The sequence below is a fragment of the Pomacea canaliculata genome, linkage group LG2 (assembly GCF_003073045.1).
Source record: "Pomacea canaliculata isolate SZHN2017 linkage group LG2, ASM307304v1, whole genome shotgun sequence".
NCBI lineage: Eukaryota > Metazoa > Mollusca > Gastropoda > Architaenioglossa > Ampullariidae > Pomacea > Pomacea canaliculata.
This window is the reverse complement of record NC_037591.1, coordinates 31687800-31712949: the sequence shown is the minus strand read 5'-3', so window position 1 is coordinate 31712949 and position 25150 is coordinate 31687800. Positions and strand designations below refer to the sequence as shown.

The 25150-nt window shown below is 35.5% G+C and overlaps 3 protein-coding genes across 8 annotated transcripts; 1 reads left to right on the top strand and 2 right to left on the bottom strand.

Annotated features, from left to right (window-relative positions):
* The first annotated feature begins 477 nt into the window (after window positions 1–477).
* Window positions 478–8603, top strand: LOC112556277 (OTU domain-containing protein 3-like). Of its 6 annotated transcripts, none has more exons than XM_025225124.1 (11): window positions 478–620; window positions 1447–1669; window positions 4667–4815; window positions 5337–5449; window positions 5622–5750; window positions 6062–6193; window positions 6862–6964; window positions 7387–7475; window positions 7679–7804; window positions 8030–8227; window positions 8481–8603. In XM_025225124.1, exons 2-10 carry the CDS (start codon window positions 1467–1469, stop codon window positions 8201–8203), a joined length of 1218 nt encoding a protein of 405 aa, XP_025080909.1. In that variant the 5' UTR covers window positions 478–620; window positions 1447–1466; the 3' UTR covers window positions 8204–8227; window positions 8481–8603. The 6 variants fall into 6 exon arrangements, with proteins under 6 accessions (XP_025080909.1, XP_025080903.1, XP_025080907.1 ...); XM_025225122.1 differs by lacking the exon at window positions 8481–8603 and adding an exon at window positions 1131–1177 and having other exon boundaries at window positions 521–620; window positions 8030–8366; XM_025225120.1 differs by lacking the exon at window positions 8481–8603 and adding an exon at window positions 1118–1177 and having other exon boundaries at window positions 526–620; window positions 8030–8366.
* A 4323-nt stretch (window positions 8604–12926) lies between these two features.
* On the bottom strand, window positions 12927–15948 carry LOC112556279 (caltractin-like). The gene is made up of 5 exons (XM_025225126.1): window positions 15671–15948; window positions 15445–15590; window positions 14985–15092; window positions 14675–14778; window positions 12927–14423 (listed from the first exon to the last, which is right to left on the bottom strand). The coding sequence occupies exons 1-5, from the start codon at window positions 15800–15802 to the stop codon at window positions 14251–14253; spliced, it is 663 nt and encodes a 220-aa protein (XP_025080911.1). The 5' UTR covers window positions 15803–15948; the 3' UTR covers window positions 12927–14250.
* Window positions 15949–16439: 491 nt separating this feature from the next.
* LOC112556278 (lipoma-preferred partner homolog) lies at window positions 16440–24941 on the bottom strand. Its single transcript, XM_025225125.1, has 7 exons — window positions 24726–24941; window positions 24372–24473; window positions 23479–23546; window positions 22195–22242; window positions 21685–21815; window positions 21320–21440; window positions 16440–20521 (listed from the first exon to the last, which is right to left on the bottom strand). Exons 1-7 carry the CDS (start codon window positions 24934–24936, stop codon window positions 20390–20392), a joined length of 813 nt encoding a protein of 270 aa, XP_025080910.1. The 5' UTR covers window positions 24937–24941; the 3' UTR covers window positions 16440–20389.
* Between the last annotated feature and the right edge of the window lie 209 nt (window positions 24942–25150).

The window sequence follows — 25150 nt, the reverse complement described above, 5'->3', positions numbered from 1 at the left end:
TTGATCGAATCTGTGCATATCAAATGAGCTGTGACTGATGCAAGGACTGTACGATCACTTCGATCCGTGGTACGATATATGCATGGACTTGTATTTACGGGGATATAAGGTCGTGATATATGGTATTGTTTCAGCACACCTCGATCGATCCACATAGACTGTACCTTACTTTACATTTGGCAACAAAACTATGCTTATGATATTATTTAAAATAGCATTAAGTGAGCTCCACGTACACCTTCTAAGCACAGGCTGAAGCAAACATCGAGGTATCCTCTTTAATGCTTGAGGTAACATATATCTGTAGTAGAAACGCGCATTTGAAAAGGAACGCGCCGCAACTTAAAATGTAGAAGTTAAAACAACAAAGCTGTAAATATATAAATTATTCATGTAATTTACTGAATACATTAAAACATAATTTGTTAACAGCCATATCTATTAACATTCCACTAACTGTATTTTATCGAAATGATCCAGTCTCTGCAACCGGCAAGGAAATGTCGTCTGCTTAACGACTTCCGGTACCTGCGCCCTGGGCTGTTTTAAGAAATCGGATAGTTGTGTCACCCGTTGGTGTCAGGTGCTATATTCTGCTTATATAAGACACAGAACGACAGGTGAGAATGCATTAGAAATAAAAGTACATTCTTTGATTTAAAAATATCAGTTTAGTGATTACAGGCTATATTTCAGGGTCAATCAATAATATACGCTATTATAAAAACTTTTCATTCCAATCACCTTTCGAACTCGTAGTAGGAAAGGCCACGGGTGGTATTTTCCCATTGGAACAACATACTTTTTTTATATGCAAGTAGAAAGTTAATTATGACCTTTTATGGGCACACAGCTTTGACAGCGAATCTAGACTTAAAACCAGTTTTCTGGCTATGCATCGCTTTTGGGCAAGTAGGATATGAAGTTGGGTATAAAATGTGGAGATTTTAGATATGTTCACTTAAGTGACGACAAAGTAATATTTTACAGTGCAACCATTGAATCACTGTACAGCATATTTAAACGGTTACAAGCAGCGAGGGCACTGTGAATTTCCTATAGCCCTTTAGGCGTTAAAAATGTTTATATATCTAGCCAAACAGATGTGTTGAAACAGAAACATTTCACAGAAATCGCAGACGCCGCTTCTGATCATGCAGTCTCGACAACTATATTGGTAAATATTCACTTTAATCATGTCTGAAATTATTAACTATACGAGAAGGAGCTTGAGAGTCATATTCTTTTTGCAAGAATATAACATTCTAAACATTGCAAGAGTATGTGCAACCGAAACGGTGTGATATTTCTGTGGGACAACCTAATTGTTTATCGGTACTGACCCGCATTTATAACAGTCAGCACAGGACGAAACAGGAATCCTGGCCAATTTACTACCCATAAAAATGTTGGCATGTCAGTATTTATAATCTTATTGTGAACCAGGCCTCATAAGCACTACAGATATGACAAGGAATCAGAGGATTGACACAATGGCAGGAAGGGATGGAAACATGACATCCAGAAAGCAAGAAGAAAGAAATATCAGAGAGGCCTATAGACGTGAACAGAAGATTGAATCATATTTGGCAGATGACGAAAATTTTCCAAGCTTTGCTACTCAGCTGAAGAAATTGGGTTTACAACTTCGTGATATTCCTGGTGATGGGTGAGTATTGAATGATAGCTCAACTAAAGAAAGATTATATCTGTATTATTAGTTGTTTTGTAGCTAGAAAAAAATTAAAACAGAATTTCATATACTAATGCTATTAAAAATAGAATTCATAAAGAGCATTTCCCCATGTGGATATAAGTTCAGTGTGCTGTACTTAAATTCAAAAGACTACAAAAGTAAACATGAACTATGCATGGATAAAGAACTGAGTTAATAGTTGGTCTCAGTGTAGATGACCACAGTAATTTTGTTTTCATAGTAAAGTATACACAGCCTGTATGCAAAACTCTCATTATGTCCCACCATAACAGCATAACATAAGAAATCTTTCAGTACATTTAGATATATTAGTATTTTCCTAAATGATAAGGATATGAAGAGAGTATGAGAGATAGAGAGAACTTAAACTTTATGGAGGAAGCCTGCACCTATTTAAAGTGTAAAGTGAACAACTATCATCTTCATATCATCACTACCACCACCACTAGCTTAAAATAGGAAGTAAAAATAAATTCAGTCCTTAATACTAAACAATTTTTGTTATGTAACAGCAATTAACAGTCATCACCATCATCATATATAAGAAAATCATGACTAATTCAATACTTAAAAGAAGTTTGTGTGTGTGTGCGTGCATGCAGATTTTGAACTTTATTTGGTTGACAACTGATAAAAAAAACAAAAAAAACCTGACCATTTGAACATGTAATAGAAGTAATGCATGAGGGTTGTACAACTATTACTATCGATTAGGCTTACATATCACCAATATTTAATATATTTAGAAGTATTTTTTGTAAATAATAGTTTTTGTGTGTGTGTCAGAGAGAGAGAGAAAGGAAATGTCTGAGGATATGTTTGGGTTTTGTCCAAACATTCTCTCTAATTATTCAATAATTATTTGTCTAAATAATTTTCTTCTATAAATGAGATCAGTCTGATAACCCTGAGTACAATTCAGAGTACCACATTGTCTTCGTAATTGTTTTTATCACTGAATTTAAATAAAATACCACAGTATCTGATAATAGCATATGACAGAAGTAAAGCGGTTTACATGTATAATTAAATAGGCTTGCATTCCGTTTATTAGCTGGGATTCCTTGAGATAAAATTACAGTTAGAATGTAACGTTAGTAGCATAAATTTGTAGTAGATATGCTATGTTACTCTCTTCACTTTAGAGTTTCATACTTGTCTGATAAGTACTTGTGGTTATTTGATAACACAAGTTCATCTGAACTGTATAAAATTATTGCTTAATTAAAGTTACACACTAAAGTCTTGTTTCCCTGCCAAGTCTGAAACAGTTTATATTAAGTCATGCAACATGGTTTTTACCATTGCACATGACAATGCACACTTGAACAGGTTGATGCAGATTTAAAATTTTGATAGGATAACTTCTTGAATAAATTATAGATAACAAACAACTTCATTTACTCCAGAGGGCAGTTAGTAACAGTTATATGAAAAAGCAAGCACACAGCACAATATCAATGTTAAAAATTTATTTGCATTCACCAAACTATGGTCTTATTTGTATGACCAGTATATAAACCAGCAAAAGGGAAAGAGTGAGCACTGTTTACATATGCTATGGCATGTGTGTTTTAAATTGTTCACATTACAGTTCTTCACAAAGGCTGGTGATTAATTTTAAAGTTATGTTTTAGCTAAACATCAGCATTTTGAAAAGAATCTCTCAGAAATTTTAGCTAAATCCTGATTGTTATGATACATTACATGAGTGTGGTATTTTTCTTGTAGTGTTGCTTTTTCATCATTACCTGTTGTGGGAATTCTCATTAGTTTTCTTGTTTGCACTACATTTTCCTACTCCAGCCCTGATCCATCACAACCAGTGGTGCCTGACATTTGCTTTTTGGGGTAACAGAAAAGAGCAGGCAGATTGCAACCCAATCAGCAAATGTTAAGTTTATTTATAAGTTGCTAAGCAAAGCTTTTGTATGTTATCAGAAGAGGGAAAAAAATGGTGTAAATTGTTAAATTACATATGTCTTAATGTAAACTGCTGACTTAAAAATATCCGAATTATTTTTTTTTTAAGCTATAGGCAGTACCATAAATAATTCTATTGTTTATAATATTGAATTTGTGGTGAACATAGTAACATAACTTAAACTATATTTTGCTTTACCAGTCTGTTAAGTAGCTTTTGTTCATTGCAGTTTAATGCTTGAAATGGTAAATATTTATATATGACACAAACCAGAAGGTACTAAACATTGTTTTTATAACAAATAATAGCAGAGATTTGTTTAAATATACATATACAAGACTTAGGCCTGTTCACACCTAATTCTTTAGAGACACAGGTATTAACAGTGTTTTAATTTGATAATGTTGCTTAAAAAGGATTCATCAGTTTAATTTGTAAATTTCATTGCTTGTAATCTAATCACCAGAATTTTCCAGATATATTTTCTCATAGCATCACATCACTTTGAGCTGGTAGTTCTATTTGCCATATACTGATATATATATATAGGGTATTCAGCAGTAATCAGATGAGTCATGATTGTTAAATTAAGTTCAGTCACAAATGGTTTATAGAATTTAATGTCACACAAGTGTTTTGACAGCCATGAAAGTTCTTGTGCTCTATCCACCCATGCTTGAAAGGTAGGGAATTAGGAATTTAGGAAGAAGAACAAACTTCAAAGAGCAGAAAAGAATATGTAAAACCTTACGAAAAGATTTATTTTGTTCAGTGGACTCCATTTATGCAGGCAACACACTTTTTTCAAATACCAAGAGCACATATGGTAAGAAGTCATAATTTGTAAGGTTATTGGCTAGCATTTAAACAACAGTAGATTTGCAATTTTTCTACCTCACAGGCATATTTATTTGTGGACACATGCACACTCTTATATAGTCATTTTCTTGGCTGCAGAACACCTTGTTTAGCTGTTTGACAGAATTTGACTAATAATCTAGACATTGGCCAATGTTTTTTTTCAGCAACTGCTTATTTCGTGCACTTGGTGACCAGCTGGAGGGCCATAGTCGAAATCACTTCAGACATCGCCAGGAAGTTGTGCAGTACATGATGGAACATCGGAAGGACTTTGAACCATTTGTAGAGGATGATTTGCCATTCGATGTTCACAGTGAGTAGCTCATGATTTTTCACACATTTCTCTTAGTCACTAGGTCATATAAATAGGAATATTGTCGAAAAGAACACAACATCCCTGACTCACTATCAGCTTTATTGTTCTTGTGTTGTTGTTATAGTCAACATTAGTTTTAGCTTCACTTATGCCATCTTAAATTTTCGTCGAAGGCTCACTCATATTTTGCCTTGTCGAGTCCATTGAATTTGATGTTATTTTTTACACAGACCAGCCTAAAACTTTCTCCCCTACAGCAGTTTTTAAATTCTTTTCATTGCCATTTCAGGTAGGTTTCTTGGGAATAAGCTGGGAGTAGGAGACATGCTTATTCTGATTATCATTCACTTACCACTCCAAAATTTTTCTTTTAGTCTGTACCCAAACTAGAGAACTAGCTGACATTCTTAGTTCTTCGTCAATGATTATGACAGTTTAGACATTTTATACCTGTTGCAAGTTTCAAGAGGGCATCAAATGTTATTTCTCACTTATTTATTGGTAATGCTCCTTTTCAGTTAACAACTTGAAAAAGCTAGGAACACATGCAGGAAATGATGCTATTGTGGCATTTGCAAAACTTCACAACGTAAACATTATGATACATCAACTAGGTGGCAAACCGCTCTTGGTATGTAAATATTGTTTTTATATTCTAGAAAAGATGTTACTAATGGAAAGAGATGTGTATGCATGCATGGATATATTGTTGATTAATTCATATAAAAACCTTTTCATCACATCCACGAACATTGGATTGCTATTTTTTTTTTTATAGATTTCACTATATTTTTTATTCTCAGATCCAAGGACAAGCAACAGGTGGTGCCAATATTAAACAGTTACACATTGCCTATCATAATTTTGATCACTACTCCAGTGTCCGACGTCTAAATGATAACACAGAATCTCCTGCAAACATTCGGATACAGGTGAAGAATAATTCATCTTTTTGCAGATTTTTAATTTTTGGTTGATTTGCTCTCCTAGATATCAACTGATAGTAGTTTTGTATAGAATTTTGACTAATAGAGTACAGGCAGTGAAGGAAATGCAGTGGAAGAATTTACGCAGACAACAGAAGAGCTGTGTACATGCATATGTGTGCATGCTGCACAAGAGCAATAGAAACTACAGAAAATATTTGTGCTGTTACTTGCAAGAACATCTTTTTGAGAAAGTCTGGTGGCATTGATGTTATGTAAGGAAATGCTGCTGACTTCTGACTTTTTTTTCTTTACAGGATTCAAAAGAGTCATTGAAAGACTCCCATCATGCTTCTACCAGCTATGATACCAACACCAATGGTGTCGTAAAAGCTAAACGAGGAATTGAACATATTGAAGCAGAGGTCATAGCAGCAACGAATTGCCAAGTAAAGATCAAAGCAAATCTATAAATCATACATCTGTGACACAGTCTTTTTAATCATAATAATAATCATAATCATAAATATGGGATTTATATAGAGCATGATCTTGCTCATGACGGCAAGAATGAGACGTGGACAGTATATGAAGGACGGAAGGATAAGCAACTGTGCAAACAAGTAATATAAGACAAACATAGAAGACACAAAAGGAAATCAGGGAACAAACAATAAGCATTGAGAGTTTTGTTAATCTGCAGAGGAAGACGAGGCTGATTAATCAATAGGAAAAATAAAAGAAAGGGATAGATTGTGGACTAGCAGTATGGGGATTGTTGTTAGGAAAGATGCTCATGGAACACATGTTCTTAGTGCATGTTTAAAAGATTTGATCGTGGGTAAATGGCAGATATGGAAGAGGAAAAAGTTTCACTGTCTTTCTTGCAGCACAGTGACTAAAAATCCTGTGACCATACATTGTTGTTCTCTTGATAGAGATAGCATATGGTCATCAGACGAAGAATAGCAGAGTTATTGCGATGTAAGGGAAGAGAAGTTCAGAGAAGTAGCCAGGTCAGGAGCCTGCAAACAAACAGATAGTTCATACTAAATGTGAATATCAACTTATTAGTGTCTAAAAATGTGTCATCATTATTGAGGATTGTTTGTGACAGGATGCAGACCAAGTTCGTGAGGCACTACTTGATTGTGATTATGATGCGGATGCTGCCATTGCATATCTTATGCAACAGCTGGAGATGGGAAATGAATCTGAAGGTATTGTATTGTGCTTCCATGGGATGTTCTGTCTTAGTTGCTGATACAGTGCATTCAGACAGCTGAAGAAATTTAGTTATAACATAACATAATAAACAAATCACCCGTTGAGATATTTATTGCAGTCAACACATGACAACCATTTTTTTCAGTTTAGTAATTTCCCTTTATTTATCATGTAGTGGTTATCGTGCAAATACGGAAATGTCTGAGTTGACATACAAGACACTAATTATAGATGTCTTTTGTCATCTTTTCAGATGAAATTTTTTTAGTTATCTTGAGTGATTATATTTGACATATTTTAGAAATTTTAATGCATTTTTATTTATGTTATATATGCATAGGGATATTGACAGGGTTATTTGTATGGTCTTAAAATGGAGTTGTTTTTGAATCATTTCTGTGCAAACATGTTGCAGATGATGTGTTATCTTTGACTTCCCAGCACACTTCAACAGACAGTGGTATTTGGGCTTGTAATGGAACAGGCACTCATATTTTTGGGCAGGTGTGTTTCATGAGTGTGCTTTCCAAACAAGTATCTGGTTTAAGATCAGAGTTAAGAATTTTATAAGATGTATTTCAGATTGATGCATTCCTATAAAGAGGGATGTGGAAATGAGACAGAACAATATTGAAAAAGTATAAGATTACGAATGCTGGTGCCTTCTTATATCCAAAACCACTTTCTTCTTACACCTTTCTTTTCAGATGTCAGTCAGTGACAAAGCTCAAAAAGTTCACTTTCGTGATGACAGCTATGGAGGTAGTTCTGGATATAGCTCATTAGGTAGCAACAAGGGTGGAGGAGCCAGGCCAAAGTTGACGATACCCACTGTAGGTATTTTGAAAATAACCCTGACATTTTTTTTCTTTTGAAATAAAACACTTAAATATTTATTAGAATGTGTGGCTGAGTGATTTACAATTATGTTAAAAAGGTTTAGAAGTTTTAGTATATCTGTAAGGCCATAGGAAAGTGAAAAACTACAGCTTGTCTTTTGATTTGTAAATGAAGACAAAAGGTTTTACTACTCACATATAGTCTTTTATTCCTACCAGGAACATAACACTCAATTATCAGATCGCAAGAGAAAAGAAGTTAAAAAAATGGAGAAGAAGAAAAGAGCTGAAGAAAGGCATCGGCAAAGGATCCTTGGAATTGATCCACACCAACAGCATATGCAGCAAAATGAAGCCATTATTGTACATCATGATGGCCATGTAAAGATATAGCATTTAATCCAGGTTGTTGGAAAGGTACAAAATTTTGTGAAATCACAGTCCCTGTGAATGTAATAATTCATAAAAACTTTCAGGGCAGAACTGGTCACCTATACATATATATATAGAGAGATTTCTCTTAAATGGTTAATTTATTTTTGATTTAGGCATTTAGGCATTCAGCTGCTGTTGTGATCATGGAACTCATTATGTTCCTGCCTTCTGTCTGAGAAGTTATGCCTGAAAAGAAAATGTCAGTTCTGATGCGTGGTGTTTAAATATGTTACAGTATGCATGCTGTATCTCTTGTACAGCTGGTTGAATCTCAAAACTCAAGTTGAAAAATGCACAGCACTGACCAAAGTATGGAACCATTCTTTAACCAGAGACATTGTTTCTACAAGTTCTGTTTAAAAAAAAACAACCTATGAATGGCCTGCTCTTGTCTCTAGCACAAAAAAGATGAAGAAAGAAGGCCATGAGAAAATCTTCATTTGTGACCTGGGAACCTCCAAGATTAAGAGTCATTATATGTGTGATATATTTTTTTGCTTTAAAATTTGCAGGAAAAATGTAATGCCGTTGCCCTTTTCACCTTAAAAATTAGTATAATTTTCTGAAAGGAGTACTGGTGTGAAGAATGGTAAAGTGAATTTTTAGATATGGCCTTATGGTAAACATGCTTCAAGCTGGCTTTAAGATTAAAAAAGTAAGCAGTGCTCTTTTTATGAGGCATAAAGCACTTAACATTGTTTTGGATTGTCAAGAAAACTATATTATTACTCACAAAATCATAGCATGTTCGCTCATTTGCCATTATTTTATTAGGATGATCCAGTGGCACAATGGTTAGTGCCTGTCACCAATACAGTGAGGATTGGCTGGTCTGGTTCAGATCTCGTCTTAGGCTTGCTGTTCTCTCTCTGTATGTGGCATATGTTCACAGGCTGGCTGCTTTGCTGTGGTATAGTTGCTGGCTTGGTGTAAAACACCATTTCTCCCTAAATTATTTCATTACCATTCACTCATCATAGGTATTCTTTAGTATGAGAGTATAACAGAAATATTATTTTGGCAAGGAACTTTATCTCTTACTAGGAACGCTTTAATTAGTCTAAATAACATTGTGTGAATAATATTTGGGAACGACTGTTTTTCAAGCTTTGAGCTATGAATCACGTGATGTGTATTCTTGAAGAAATTCTTGCCTAGCATGATCATAGGAATAATATTAATTTGTTACATTAGTTTGCAGACCTTCATAATGCACTCTATTGCAATATGTGTTATTTAGTACAATTAGTAGGTTTCTGTAAATATTGCCTGTCTTTATCAGTATCCTTTTTCTGGCAGTTTTATCAATTGTAAAACTGATTTGAAAGATATTAAACTTTTTAAAATAACAACCACCAGCTAAAAGTTTAGAATGATTTCAGCAGGAGGCAAGTGCACTTTCTTTTACACTCGGTTGTCAACTGTCTGGGTTATGTTTATGTAAGTTTTATTATTTTCATGTCCTTTAAATGTTTAATGTTTTTTGCCATTTGATAAAAATACATAAGTCATGCATGTCAAAAGGATTAACATTTCTTGCAAGGTTGAGTATTCTATATTTACAGTCCCAGGCCATTATCACCATATATCTGACATATGTTGGGCGAGAGTGATGATATAAAAGAGGTGATTGCATGTGGGGAACGTCAGCAGGCTGTAAATGATTCGACCCCTTTTTGTGCTAAAACATTTGTGCGTACCTTGCAAATACATTATTGAGGCTATAGACTCCACCTGGGAAATGCCAGTAAAGTGTAAATAATAACACCTTTCAGCCTGGGAACAGCCAGAAAGGTTTGTTTTGTGTTTAAACTTGAATTATTCAACTCAGACACATGTTCCATGAATATTTGTTCCATCAGCATGACATGGAGTGTGTTGAATGTGTCAGATTCATACATTTTTTAAGGGTGGAGGTCACTCATGAGTCATGAGTGGCTCTTTTCATAAAGATTGCTCTTTTAGGGTTAAATGCAAGTATGCTGTTGAATCTAAACTCAAATACTGTGTGTGCTCACTTGTACTAGAGGAAAGATGTTTTAATAGAGTTTACTTAAAATTTACTTTACAATGACTATGCTATGGTGAATGTGGCACACGGAAGGTTATCATTTTCTATTTTGGCACTCCTGTCAACCAAATGTCCTACATTACTCAAATCGTGATGGGGGCATCCTATCAATGGTGACAGTGTCAATGCTGAAATAGTGAATCAATTAACATATAGGAATGACTTAAAATTCCTGCCTACTAAAATGCACTTAGCAGTGCTAATTATACCTTACTTTAAAGCTTCTTTGACATAACTGATATCCCATGACATGCAAGGTGTATCACAGGATTAAAAAAAAAACAACACTTCTTCTGATGTTGATGACTTTTTTAAATTAAGTTTATGATTTGTGGATGGCTTTACACAGAAACATCTAAATTTGCATTGGTTGCAACTGGATCCCAACCATTCCTAGAGTTTTTAAATCCCATTTATGTCATGGTGTGAAACATATTTTATGAAATCATAGTTATCTAGTTCTATGCTCATCAAGTTTTTAGATGCAGTGCCCTTTTGAATTGTTAAGCAACATTTTACCATATTAGAGCAATAGAAGGATAAAGGAAGAAAAAAAGTTGTCCAAAGATGGAAATAGCTGCTTTAGGTGTTCATACATTTTATTATGTTGTATGTTTCTTGTCTAATTGTGCCAAGGATAGATGTGTCATAACACTATTTTTGTTCTGTTATTAAATATACAGTTATATCAGTGGGCTTATCCCAAACCATGCAACAAAGGTCACAAATGGTCCTTAAATTTGTGGGTTTTAAAAAAATTATGTTTAATCTTCAAATCAGAATTTTCAGATTGTGTTATTTGAATTATTTCTCATTAGCAGCTTGACTTTGCTACTGTTTCATCTTCACCTGTGTCAGATTCAGTTAACAGTGGTCCTAAACAGTTTGTTAAGAACATTTGCCTGAGAAGTAGCCCCAAATCCCAAGAGCTTGATCTCATTCCCTCTTTCCTGCTTGTTGAGTGCCTCTGTAATCTGTTGCAGCATATAACGCGTTCATAAATGCTTCTCTCATGTCTGGTCACTTTCCTTTCAAGTAAGCTATCGTTCCCTTACTTATAAAGAAACCATTTCCAGAACACAGCTTCGTAAGCAATTACTGACCAGTATCAAACTTGTCCTTTCTGTCCAAGATTCTGGAAGAGATCAAAATCATCTCCTTAGTCCATTCCAGTCTGCTGATCGAAATGGCCATAGTACTAAATCTGCACTTTTTAAGGTTATCAATGATCAGCTTCTTAATGCTGGTGACAAAGTGTCTTTTCTTGCATTGTTAGACTTATCAGAAACATTCTACACTTTTGCACAGACTTCAGTACTCTTTTGACATTCATGGTGTTCCTCTGTGCTGGTTTCGATCCTATATAAGGGACCAAACCCAAACTGTATTTGTGAACAGTGTCTACTCAGATGCTTCTGCCTTTAGATATGAGACCAATACCTTTTTTTGGATGCTTCTCCTTTGTCTGATGTCATCTTTCACCATGCCATGTCACCTCACTTTTGCTGATGATATATAAATCACCTCCTCTGCTGAGCTTGTTGGGCTGATGGCACAAATACATGAATGCATAGTGGATGAAAGGACCTAGATGATACAGAATAGTCTACAACTGAATGATGATAAGAGAGAACTGCTACTGACTTGTCCCGAGAAGTTTTTTTGGTCGTTCTTTTCTTGTTCTCTTTTCATAACAACTCATCTTTTTCTTTACCTGCTTCTGTCTGCAGTTTGGTGTCACTCTTGATCAGAGTTTGATTTTTCATCACCATATTTCTCATCTTTGCAGGATCGCTTGCCTTGAACTTTATAGAATAGTTCCATTTATCTTTATCTCACTGATAAGACAACCAAAACTATCCTGTATGCTTTTGTGCTCTCGAGGATTATTGTAATTCCCTTTTGGCTGGCATTCCAAAATATCTTCTTGATAAACTTCAAGGGATCCAGAATAATACTGCTCGTTTTATCTGCAGGTCATCTAGATCAGAATGTATGATACCCGTCATTCACTCTCTTAACTGGTTGGCAGTGTCTGATCGTTTAGCCTATAACTGACATTCTGCTGTTTCTAGTACCGGTGTTTGATACCTCTCTGAACTTGTTCCCATCTTCACTCCTCATCTGTTCCATTTGTCGTCTGACACTAGGCTTCTTGAGTCCCCCATTAACTCAGGCAAGACAAATGGACAGAGGTCTTTTTTCCTATCAAGTGCCATAAATTTGGAACAAATTACTCATCAGCCTTGATCATGCTGATCTTAGAAAACTTTTACGTCGAAATGTAAGACATTTTAGTCAAAATCAATCACTTCCCCCTTCCATGTTCTGACTGCATAGGTGTGAACTATCTGTATTCTGTGGGTGTGCCTGTTGTATAAGTGTGTGTATGGATGTTAGCATGCAAATTTATCTAGAATCGGCCTGCCACTTGTTTTGTGAAGTGCTTTGAACAAATGTTTGGGAAAGTGCTATATAAATCTTTAATATTATTATGCATATTATGATTTGATTAAAAAGACATTTGAGGATATATGTGCAGTCATTACATTAAAGTCCTGTAATACTTTTTTCAAACCAACTTTCAGTGATATATTTTATTTTTAATGCTGCTGATAATAATCCAATTTATTCACAGAAGATTCTTTTCAGTAAAAAGGTACAGTTTGTTCTCTTATAAGTTACTCCAAATCACAATGCTGAGAATGCATGTTTAATGCACAGTATCTACAAAAAGATGAAAAGCTATAATGCAATAAAAATCTGTGACAATAAAAATACATTTTTTATGTATGTTTTGAGATTAAAGAAAAGTAATGCATGTATTTATTACAAGTGATATGTAATCTCAGAAATTTTTTTGCCTCTTAAGGACACCTAACTGCAATGGCTTAACCTTGTCATAGGCACATCATCCTGATTAATCATGGTAGTAACTCGCTTGCCCACTAAATATGCTGTCATTTGGAAAAGTTATAACTGCAGTTTTGATCTCATAAAACATATCCTGTCTTTCATCCTCATGACCCTAAGAAATTGATTTTGTCTACCTTCTCATTTCCTGTATAAGTTGCTTGTATAATGATGCAAAAAATGAGAAATCAAAAGTATCAGCATTTAACAGACTGGCTCTTGCTGTTAACTATGGTGATTATGTGATTTTTTTCTAACTGTTGATGTGAAAGTACTTAGTATCATGCAGCAAGCACTGTGCAAAAAGAGTTAAATGGAAGATATGATCCCCCCACTCTTTCAATGCTCCTCTACAATGTACTATCTTTTTTTATACTTCCTACATCATCCAACTTGCTATGTACACTTGCTTAAATTATAATATATACACACTGACACATACCAGCATAAAAGATTACTATTATCATAATATGAAGAAATGCAACAGAAAAGTAATTGCACTTTAAACTGGTTCTGAAGAGGTCATATCCCGTCTCCATATATAAAATGTGCTCAATGAGTATCAGATTGAATGGGCTTTATTGCCACATGACAAAATAGACAGTTGCCTCCTCAGTAATACAAAAGCCAGAAAGCATAGATTTAACTCGAGCCAAACATCCTAATAGTAACTTTGATCTTCCATGGCCAATTTTGTGTCTGTGTGTATGTACACATACATTTCTGCATGGCCTTGCATGCTTGTAAGTAAATACAAAAAAGTTCAAATTCTGTGGAGTAGTTTTCAGAAATAAAAATAGCCACAGCTGATCTAAAATTAAGTAAAATTATTGTAATATTAAACTGGCATCCACATTACCATTAATCCCTTCCCCAGCACAAAAAAAACCCAAAACAAAAACAAAAACAGGTGGATTGTGCAATGCATTTGCTTAAAGCAATCTAAAGAACTCGGGCCTGTCTTTGTATTGCACAGACGTTCAATCATGTTATCTGAATCAGCTCAAAATCAGAAGGTTGATTAAAACAGGTTTGTCTGCAGCATGATGCGGATAAACTCTGACTGATCAATAAAGCCATCACCATTTAAATCTGCCTCTTCCACCATTTCTTCCAACTCCTTCTGTGTGAACTTTATCCCTGCTTCTTGACATGCTCGCTGCAGATTATTCAGAGAGATCATTCCTGTTTTCTCTGCAAAGTATAATTCATAAGGGAATATGAAAAACAGCATGACAAGAGAGAAAATATGAATATTTCATTAACATGACAGATTATTTTTGTTAAAACGAATATGCCAAATTTCCATGTAAGATTCTATTAATACAGATGTGGAAGCTAAGGTGGAAAAAAGACTATAATAATTTTCTATTGAAACAATGACAATGCTTGATGCCTTTTTAACTGACCATATAATTCCTGCAGAAATTCTTTTTTCAACTTACCATAATCAAACATTTTAAATCCATGAAGAATTTCATCATATACATCTCTTGAATCTCCTTGTCTGTCTATGACTGTCTCCAAAAAATCATTAAAACTAATAAATCTGAAAAAAAATTTAATGTTGTGGTCATTTTATTTTAGCAGAATGTGGGTTGATATTTGATACATTCAAAGGCATGCATAACTAAATACAGTAACAATTATAGACATTTAAGACAAAATAGTGCACAAAATATTCAATCAGATCCATAAAATTGTGATACATCATCAAAGGGAAAAAAATTTCAAATTCATTATGTTATTCCTCACCCATTTTGATTATTCCCAATATGTGAAACAATTTCTTGTATGTCATCTTTGGTCAATTTAAAGCCCAGTGTCCTCATTGCTTTTCGCAGTTCTGAGCCACAAAGCAAGCTGCAGGTGAAATTCAAATGGATTCATGAACTCGCTGAATGAATTTAACGAAATCTATATGGTCTCATATTTAAATTTACATATATAGCACTACTCCTTTGCTTATTAAACATCCTATAAATAAAATAAAATTATCACACCATAAGAGAACAAAAACGTGCATGATAAAATATCACAGATTCAATTTAATACTAAGTACCTGAAACTGCTTCACGGCGTCAGTGCGTTCTACCGTCTACTATATATACACTTCAAAACATTTAATTAACTTTAGGAAAATATGTTTGCTGACAGCTGTTGTGGAGTTAGGGAGAAGAAAGATACGCCTGTGTGTGTGTGTGAAAATACATACCCATCTGTGTTTGTGTCGAAAATTTCAAATACTGTGCGGAGGTCCCGCACTTCATGAGGTGTCAGCTGTTCTAGGATGCGTGTTGAAACCTTGACCCCATGGACGTCACGCACATCGGCTGGTCGTGTTGTCAACAGCGTGATTAACTGAAAATTCACGAAGCTGAACATAGTTGCTACACACTACAAGGTTTCAAGTAATACGCAGTATATGTAGCGATACATACCCGTTCTCTTGGTTTCGGTGGTGACAGCACTTCTTTTTCTACGAAAGGATCTCCTGGTTTCTCCGTAGACTTTTTCTTGCTTTTCTTTGCCTTCTTCTTACCTGTACTCTTACTTTTCTTTTTAACGGGCATTTTCAGGACTGTAACGCTGCTTTATGTATATTCTTGATCAATGGTAGTACAGGTAATCGGCAAGAAGTGCACCATTACTCAGTGACTAGCAGACGCCATGTCCGTGTGTAGGCGCCTTGTTGCCATGACGACGGTATTTTCAAGGGACATAACTAAATTACCGTCGAAAATCACCGTTTCCCTACCGTCGTGAAAGCTCAATTGCTTTATCAGAGACAATAAATATATTAATAGTCTCTGGATTTATTTAATGTGAGTATCCGTCCCCGTTTTCCCGAGACAGTATCAGTTGACATGCAAGCAGGCCAGTTCTTAGCCCCCGCGGGGCCCGAAGCAAAGGGCATGTGCGGGGCCCTCACGCCACGATCACACGCTTTTAGTTGGGATCTAAAGTCACATATCAATCAAAAGCGCGGGGCCCCTTGAAGCGCGGGGCCCTAGGCAGATGCCTCGTCCGCCTGCCCCTAAGCACGGCCCTGCATGCAAGCCAACAGGAGCACAAAGGATGAGTTCCTTCTTCCTACTCTATGGTATTTATTATATTCTGATGTTTTGGTTGGTTTTAAATACTATTATCAATTCATATTGTAGCTTTCCTTCTTTCAAATACAAAAATACCAAGGACAAGAACAATTTGTTTAGTGTAGAAAAATTTTAATCATATTGCTTTATCTAGTACTTAGTACCTGATTAAGTTTTGCCACACTTGTTTCAAAATATTCAAGTTATTATGATGAAGAAATTCTGTAAGTCAAATTTATAAATAAGCTTATTTTTTTTTTTTACCTTTTTTAAAAACAGTTATAACTAATGCATTTCTGGACTTGATCTTATTATCAGACGGCTCTCTATTTGTAAGTTATCCCAGTTTTTAAATTTGACACATTTATATTTTCCTTGATCCTTGCGATCATGATAGTGACAACAATTAGAAAAATAGAGGTAAAGGTCATTCTCTAAGTTAAATTTTTTTCTTTTTTTTTTGTATTTTCTCGTAGTCAGTTTATGTGAGGGTGATGCCCATTTCTTCTTCCTTCCTTTCGCCAACTCTCCATGGAGTTGGGTACTCATTTCCAAAAGCTAACTGGGGCAAGTTTACTGTGCCACACAGGGATTGAATCAGAACACCTGTCAGTTTGGATGCCACCATGCTCGAACCAATCAGCAGTCGGCTTCCCTTTCAGTATAAATAACTGCACAGTAAATACCCTCATAAAGGATTTGAAAAGAAAGACCATTCTGTCAAGTATTAAATTACATACACCCTGGCGTAAGTCAGCATCAAGAAATGTAGATGATACATTATAAAACATAGAGAGAGTACTACACACACATGCATAAAACTAAACACTGGATAATGGTGTTCCAAGCAGAGCAGTGAAACCCCTTTCAAATACACTATGTGCATGCATCCATGTGCAATAGAAGAGGGAGGAGGAAGCAATGCTTAGTTGTTGTGGCAGAAACTCAGGTTATATCATGGTGAGGGGAGGGAGCGATGGTTTGCGGAGTTTCTCGCTGTGCCAGCAACTAAGTCTACATCATGATGAAAGAAGGGAAGTAGGGTGAGAGAAAGAGAAAAAAAAATCTTATATTGTGCCAGGTTCTTGAAAGCATTTTCTCGTGGTGCACAAATTAAATGTATGCAGATTATCTCTTAAAAGTAGACTGCCAAAAGAACATCAATGGCTGAACAACAAAGTTTATATTCTTTCTCGTGCAAGGAGAGAGAAAAGCAAAAATACATAAAAAAACCAAAAAAGTTAATACATAAAACCATACATTCACATTTGTATGCTAATTAAAAAAAAAGTTTACATTGATACACACTACATTTCAAAGCTTGTGCAGCTAGACACATGAAACTTATTAAAAAGCACAGTGGTTCTAAAAAGAAATATAATAAATCAATGTGGTTTGTAAAAAAAATCTTAAAATTACATTCACTAGAAAAGTGCATTATTCTATTCAAGCCACTATAGTGTAGAACACGTTTAAATTATGGTAGACTGCTGAACAGAGTATTATAAGCCTTTACTCAGTGAGGAAGAGTACCAATTTGATTTAGATATGTGACGGATATTACCACTAAATGCATACACAGACAGGCAGATATGTAGCAGGTCATCATCTTTTGTAAATGCTAATTAGGTGTAGTAATAATAACAATAATAGAGCATTTGATATAGCACATGTCCCTTATTGAGCAGCAAGCTCAAAACACCGCCAAAAAAAGAAAGAAAAAACTAAAATTTAAAAGAAAGTGAGGGTGGGTTTTGTATAGTGGAGTGAAAGACACTGTATGGCTAGAGTTGACCATTCAGCCATGTGCTGCTGTTTCACAGTCCAAGAACTTAAAAAGTATAGTTTTGATCTGTATTTCATGACAGCAATATCATAAGGTGACAAATTTACAGAGTAACACGGGTATGTAGTAGACTGTGTACAGCATAAACCACAATCCACATATCAAAACCATAGAAACAAAATACATCCTCTGCTAAGGTGGTATCCAAAAGCACATTCCACAGACAGCTCCAGTCGCATTGGAATGACGAATGAGCCCCAGCACATACACAACTTCACTGATTAATGAAGGTCATAAGAAACCAAACCCTGTGGAACTGCTTCAACCCTGAAATCTTTGTCAGAAAAGAACCACAACAACCAAAATGATAAGGGCACCACATTCTAAACTCACAGTGGTAGGCACATCAAAAGACACACCAACAAGAAGTCTAGTGCAAAGAACAAGATGTTGGAGGACAAAAAAAAGTGACACAGCAGAACCTCCAACTAGTTAGGCTAAGGGACATCACTCTTGACAAATATACACAAATTCACAGATCTTTTTGTCTTGGAAAGAAAGCAGTTCAAGTATCTGAATGTTAGTGGTGGAAGTGGTTGGGAATATATGTACAGAAGAAATTAAAGTAAAAGAGTAAAAGCAAGAAATTATTAATAACATAATATTTAAAGTATCACAATACCCTGATAGCACAATTAAGGATTTTGTGATCCTGCTGATACCGTCAAACTGTTAAGTGCTATAGCACTGGCATCTTTATAACAAAATTTTATTAAAACAGTTGTTATACACTATTGGCAAACAATGAACATGTATACCTAGATTACGTTTTATTATATCACAATCCAACATATTATGATTCAGTTGAAGATAAAAGTTTAATCACCTTGACTCGAGTAGTAATATACATCGAGATGTCGTAGTAGTTTTACATTGAATATGACGATCACAGAAAAATGTTGACAGATGATGTACTTTCATCAGCATAATGGCAGACTAGTAATTAATACAGCTTATCACTGGTCAGTTACAAATACAGTTTAGGTTTATAAAATATGAAATCAGGTGCTGTTTATGATTCATGCAAATGTACAGTTAGTCAACAGGAAATCACCCATGAGCTACCAGAAAAAATTTAAATACCCAGTTAAATATCAGGGGTGTGGGTAGAGGAAGAAGTTGTGAAGTTAAGTTGTGATAACCAAATATTAAGTACATCATGATTTCTGTAGAGGTCATGGAAATACCACTGCCTACATCACAGATTTAAAAGCTCTTTTGGGGATAAATCATCTCTTCTGAGGGAATTTTACAACAGAGGAAGCAATGTGCACAAAATAATGAATTTAAAATGAAATAGTCATGCATGCATATTAGGAACTGCAAATGTCTAAAGTATGTTTTTCATGCTCATGTACAAACATTATCAATTATGTCAGACAGTAGTTTCTAGCTGAATATTGAAAATCAGAACATTTGCAGCCTTCACTACATCAATATAAATGAATATTTATGAACACAAATAATTCCCAGAAATATTGGTTATGAAGGAAGACTGTACTATTGTTTGCAGAAAATACAAATATAACTACCTCGATGATGAAAAACACAGTCCAGGTCATTTAAACTGAGCAATACAAGCTTTTTGATGTCTGAACACTGCAGTTACTTCAAAGCCACTAAAAAAAAAAAAAGCGCCGTCCTCTTTCTTCCTTTTGGAGAGAGTGGGAGGCACGACAGAAAATACACATTATAACTTAACAAGCATTCATATTTCTTTCTAAAGCTTCACAATTAAATCTTTCAACAACTTTTCGTTATAAAGCATCTTAACGAAGTTTCTGAGCTTTGTTTTCTCATATTTCACCATATTAGTACTTAACAGCGTTAAATGACTTAAAACTAAAAACAAAAGGAAAACAGGATTTTTTTGTGAGGAAGGATCTTCTGCTGAGTAAATAACCAGTTTTTAAAGCAGCTCCACTCTTGTCCATCATTTAAATAAAGTAGGAAACAAATACTCATATAACTTGTTCACTGGTCCTCCCCTGATCTGGTCTCTGCTACTCACTTTATCATTCTCACTTCACAAAAGGCTATTCTTAACAATGCCAGCTCCAAAATCTGACAGTTTAAATCCACAGGCCAGCTTATGATCAGTCCTAACATTTTTAAAGTCACTTTTTATTTGCCTTGCTGCATGCAGCCATTTCCAAAGTATGCTAAATATTTTTCTGCAGAAGATTTAGCAGTTCCACGAGTACAGTGTAATGCCACTTTCACAGCTCAGTTGACATCTTAGTAGTCATTGCCTGAATCCTTGCCGCATTGCAGTTTTTGCAGAGGATATGGTCATCGAGTGGGTAACAGCCTCGTCCTTCTGCTTCTGAAGACAACTGAATTCCACAGTCCTGTTACCAACAGAAAAAAGCTAAAAGTAAATGATGGAACATTACAAAAGTTGAAAGGAGCTCAACATCAAAAAACATCATTTTAAAATTTTTGCATACTTGTATACCTATGTATTATTGTCACTCAGCAAAGAAACTACTTAAGGAGATTCTTCAAATACTCCCTCAAACATAATACTCCCCCCACCCACATATTGGACATATAAAACCATTTTTGTCTAAACTACAAAGGAGAAAAAAAAAAGAAGTAAAGAATAAAATGGACAGTTATGCACATGCATGCTCCCAAACACACAGACATGTTTCTGACCATAAACATCCTGCTTGATTTAAAGAAATGCAGTCAGACCCACACGCATACCAAAACATACCAAAACCCCTCACATTAGCTAAAATTCCTGAACCCCATATTTGAAATACTATGTACACATATTTAACATGATTTTTTTGTTCTAAACATGCACAAAAATGTAGCAAATAAAAATAACATTGACTTTTGTTTTATATCTATGTTTAACTTTTCTCCCAAAGTAGGCACTTTGCAACTTTCCTTAAGTTTATCAGTAACAACAATTGTTGGTACTCTTATGCTTTGAGGCCATCACTATTCAGAAAATAGCATAATTATAACATAAATTAACACATCATGTGGATGTGACTAATTATAATTACAGACTGAAAAGCAAGATGTCTTGCAAAGTATTTTTTTTATTTTTGACTTGTCAATTGCATGCGGCTTCGTGTACTTTTAGTTCATGTATGGCGGGACGTTACTATATCTAGACTTGCTCTACATACCTCACACCTATAGCAATCCACATGAAAACTTCTATCCATCGCAACAATACGAACTGTTTCATCTTGTCCCACTTGAGGCATAATTGGAAGTTGGCACATGCAGCATCGTGGAGCAAACTTTCTGCACACACAACAAAGAGAATATACTCTGATCATGCCATGTTTCAAGGTAAAAGCAAGCAAAAATACACAGCTCACTGTGATCACATTAATTTATGAGGAATAACTCCCACCTCCCCCTTTTCATGGAGGGAAAAAGGGCAAAGCTAATTTTTACTTAGCTAGCTAAAGAAAAAATTCTCCAAGAAAGGAAAAGAAAAAACTGAAACTGTCAAAAGGTGTAGAAATTCAAGTTGAAAATATACTTGTGAAAATCCTCAATGCAGTGTATCTGATTTGTGGCATCTACTGTGAATGGAATGCCATCAAGTGACTTTCCACACACAACACAGGTAAAGCAGTCTGGATGATAGGGCTTGCCTGTTGCTCGAAGCAACTGTAAAAATAAACAATGGCTATGTATAATCATATTTATTTATGCAACTTGATTTTGAATAAATTTTATTAACATTGTGCCAGGATTTTCTATAATTCTAGGACTAAAAATTCAGCAACATGCATCATAAACTTAAGTAACTATCTGAATCAGTTAATTTCTAAAGGAGACGTGTGCTTTTTTTTGACATTCAGAGGTGCTCTGTATTCCTCAACCAATTTCTCATCCTATGCTATTCTTCTGGTAGATTCATCACGATTTGAGTGCTTATGTTTATGATCCTTGGTACAAATTATAAAAGAAGACTGCAAAGGAAGAAAAAGCTAGTAATTAATAATAAAAACATAATTCTGTTTGCTCTTCTGATAGTGCTACTTACTCTGTCAGTGATGGGCTTGGAACACACTGAACACTTTTCAAGAGTATTCTGCAAATTTAAAAATGTATCAGTGAAGATAACCTACAGTACTGTTCAGGCTCCCTAAAAATGCAAAAAAATGAAGTATTTAGTATAAATTCTCTTTCTTCTTTGACTGTACCAGATGACATGACCAAAGGAGGTATAGGCGTTACACCAGCTCTTTAACAATCAAAAAATTGTCACTCTGACTACGTATGTGCCAGGCATGCAGAACACTCCACAGGTCAGGTGAAGAAACTGCCCTCTAACTGCCAGAAGGGCAAAACATGGCCAGGACATAAGGTCATATTAATGACTGTACCAGATGACACGATCATAGGAGAATAAAGATCAGACAGAGGGCACTAAGCTACCTTTGATATTTATAAGGTGGCCTGCTGTGCCATAGAAATCAGCCCCAACAGTGCCATAGGAACAGTGTGCGCTGAAAGGTCTCTCAGACAGAACCCACCAAAAGTAGAATTTGAACATGTGCACAGTGTCAGGCAAGGCAATGTTACATCAAAGGCAAGGCTAGTTGCAATCTCAAGTGGCTCGTCACGCCACAATTGCACCCACTGTTCCTCAGACCAAGGGCACAGATGTCACACAGCTGAAAAGACAACTTCATACACAGCAGAAGAGAGCTGTCTGGTGACTTGGCTGCTTCACTGCTAGCACACAAAAGTTGCATCCGAGAAGTCGCCATTGCTGGGATAGTGCACTAGGCTGTAAAAGAAGCCACAAGAAAATTCCATAGCCTTGTTAACAACACAGGCTGACTAATGCAGTTTGGAAAAAACAGACTAAAGAGTGCCACTGTCATACGAATTCTGTCAAATCCTCTGTAGTGTCAAGGCTGTAACACAAGCAACACCCACAAAATGTCTTTCAGCAAGACAAGCACGGTAACTAGACGACCAACGCATAGAACTGTAGCTTAGCAAAAGCATCAGTTTACCAGCGAAGTGCAGAGGCCAGTGAACCCCACACTAACCATCAAAAAACTGCTGTCTTTGCCCTCTTGGCAGTTAGATGTGGAGTACTCTGCATACCTGGCACATGCATACTCAGAATGACAGCTTCTTGGTGGTTAAAGAGCTGTATAACCCTTTACCTCCTATGGTGGTCATGTCATCTGGTACAGTTAAAGAAGAAACTTATTTCTTTAGGGAAACAAATTACAGATTATTCCACACATGCATGCATACACAAAAGTGAAAGCAAATGAACACATTCAAAATAAATGTATGACAAACTTACGATATAGCAGGATTCACAGTAGGGTTTGGTCTCCATAGCAAAAAATGACTTTCCCTGCAGTCGCATATCTAAAAGAACAAAATAATATTTCAGCAATTTATGTGGAGATGAAGACTAACATAGATGAAAACATATTCACTTCATCTCAAAGAATGGATTTTTTTTCATTGAAGTGCACCAAGAATAAGCAAGTTGTTATGCAATCTACCACACCCACATTGATACGGATTAGTTATGCATGTATTTTTGGTTTGGAAGTGTTTCCTTCACTCAAACCCCCATACTCAAAAATCCAAACAGTAAGCAAACTTGAACCTGCAATATTTGGACTATCGACTATTGTAATAACTACCCAAAATTAGATAATTTACACTTTCACTAACAGTTTCAGGAAGACAGCATACTATTTGAGCCTGGTTTGGGGGGATAAAGTGCTATTTAAATGTTCAATGTAGTTTAAAATCATATTTACAAATAAATGAGAACTGGCAAATTTCTGCAAAAAAAAAGAAAAAAAAGGAGAGAAACTTGCATCCTGCTTGCATGAACCATGAAGCAGAGTACTTTTGCAGTTTTTTTGTAATGGTTATTGTGGGATTCACTAGCCTCTGCTCTTTGTTGGAACATTGTATTAGGCTATCTATGGGTAAGAAATTTCTGACTATTAAAATCACCCCTGTATTATCAGTGTCATTAGACAAAAGTTATAAGAGCAGATGCAAACACAAATTACAGAAGTCAATATTCAATACAGAAAAAGTACATCAAAATAAAAAATTCTTATCACTACAAATATTTCAACATTAATGAATGTACACTGTCCCAAGCATATTTGATTTACATGACCTTACAATGGACACAATGCTTTTAATTTTACTGGCACAAATACTCACTGCAGCCAACGCAAGTGAAACAGTTGATGTGGTACACCTGGTCCATGGCTGTGCAACCATTATTTTCCCCTTTCACCTCTTTTTCGCATCTTCCACATATACCTTAAAAATAAAAATTTTAAATGACTACCACATATATTTCAAACAGACTTTTTAGCATTTGCAAGGCTTAAAGCTAAAAATAGCACAATCGCAGGGTATATGTAACTGAAAGACTAAGCAGGTAGATACTTGTTAGAAAAGGGAGATAAAGGTATTAACTCAAGAGAGACTAAGATAGTGTGACTTAATTTAAGAAACTGAAATAAAACTTCTACAGTATATCTCTCTCTGTCACACACAAAGGGGACACACCAAAAAAATCCTCCTCAGCTGCTGACTCCATACTCTTCATAAGCATGTTGGTTAAAGCATCCACTTCAGCCTCCTTGTCACCTTTGTCTGATTTGGGAGATGTCTGGCTACTATAAATGCCACTTCCAACACTTCGACCTCCACCTGATGGGACCTGGGGTCCAGGTTGAGGTCGGTCTTGTCTAGGATCAATGAGGACTGCTCCGCACATCTCTGAACTGACAGAGGGAAGGTGTGGTTGCAGGAGAATGAGAGGAGGTGATTCTTGAGAGCTTTAAGCAAAGGCCATATACATACAGTATTAGTAAAAAAATATTACCTCTAAATCCCAATTTCTCAGAAAATTAATGCCCACCCTGCTTTGGACTGTAACTTGAACAAATAAAGCCGTTTTTACGTATTTTTTTGTAGGTGGCATAGTAGGG

Bases quoted from the DNA above. Each gene is read 5' to 3' on its own strand.
- LOC112556277 (XM_025225124.1), top strand. From the start codon at position 1,467: ATGACAAGGAATCAGAGGATTGACACAATGGCAGGAAGGGATGGAAAC. The intron at 1,670-4,666 runs GTGAGTATTGAA...GTTTTTTTTCAG, and splicing joins CGTGATATTCCTGGTGATGG to CAACTGCTTATTTCGTGCAC. The intron at 4,816-5,336 runs GTGAGTAGCTCA...GCTCCTTTTCAG, and splicing joins TTTGCCATTCGATGTTCACA to TTAACAACTTGAAAAAGCTA.
- LOC112556279 (XM_025225126.1), bottom strand. From the start codon at position 15,802: ATGCCCGTTAAAAAGAAAAGTAAGAGTACAGGTAAGAAGAAGGCAAAG. The intron at 14,779-14,984 runs GTGAGGAATAAC...ATTTTTTTTCAG, and splicing joins ATTGGGAATAATCAAAATGG to ATTTATTAGTTTTAATGATT. The intron at 14,424-14,674 runs GTAAGTTGAAAA...TATACTTTGCAG, and splicing joins ATTTAAAATGTTTGATTATG to AGAAAACAGGAATGATCTCT.
- LOC112556278 (XM_025225125.1), bottom strand. From the start codon at position 24,936: ATGTGCGGAGCAGTCCTCATTGATCCTAGACAAGACCGACCTCAACCT. The intron at 21,816-22,194 runs GTAAGTAGCACT...TTATTTTTACAG, and splicing joins CCAAGCCCATCACTGACAGA to TTGCTTCGAGCAACAGGCAA. The intron at 20,522-21,319 runs GTATGTAGAGCA...TGTTGGTAACAG, and splicing joins TGGATTGCTATAGGTGTGAG to GACTGTGGAATTCAGTTGTC.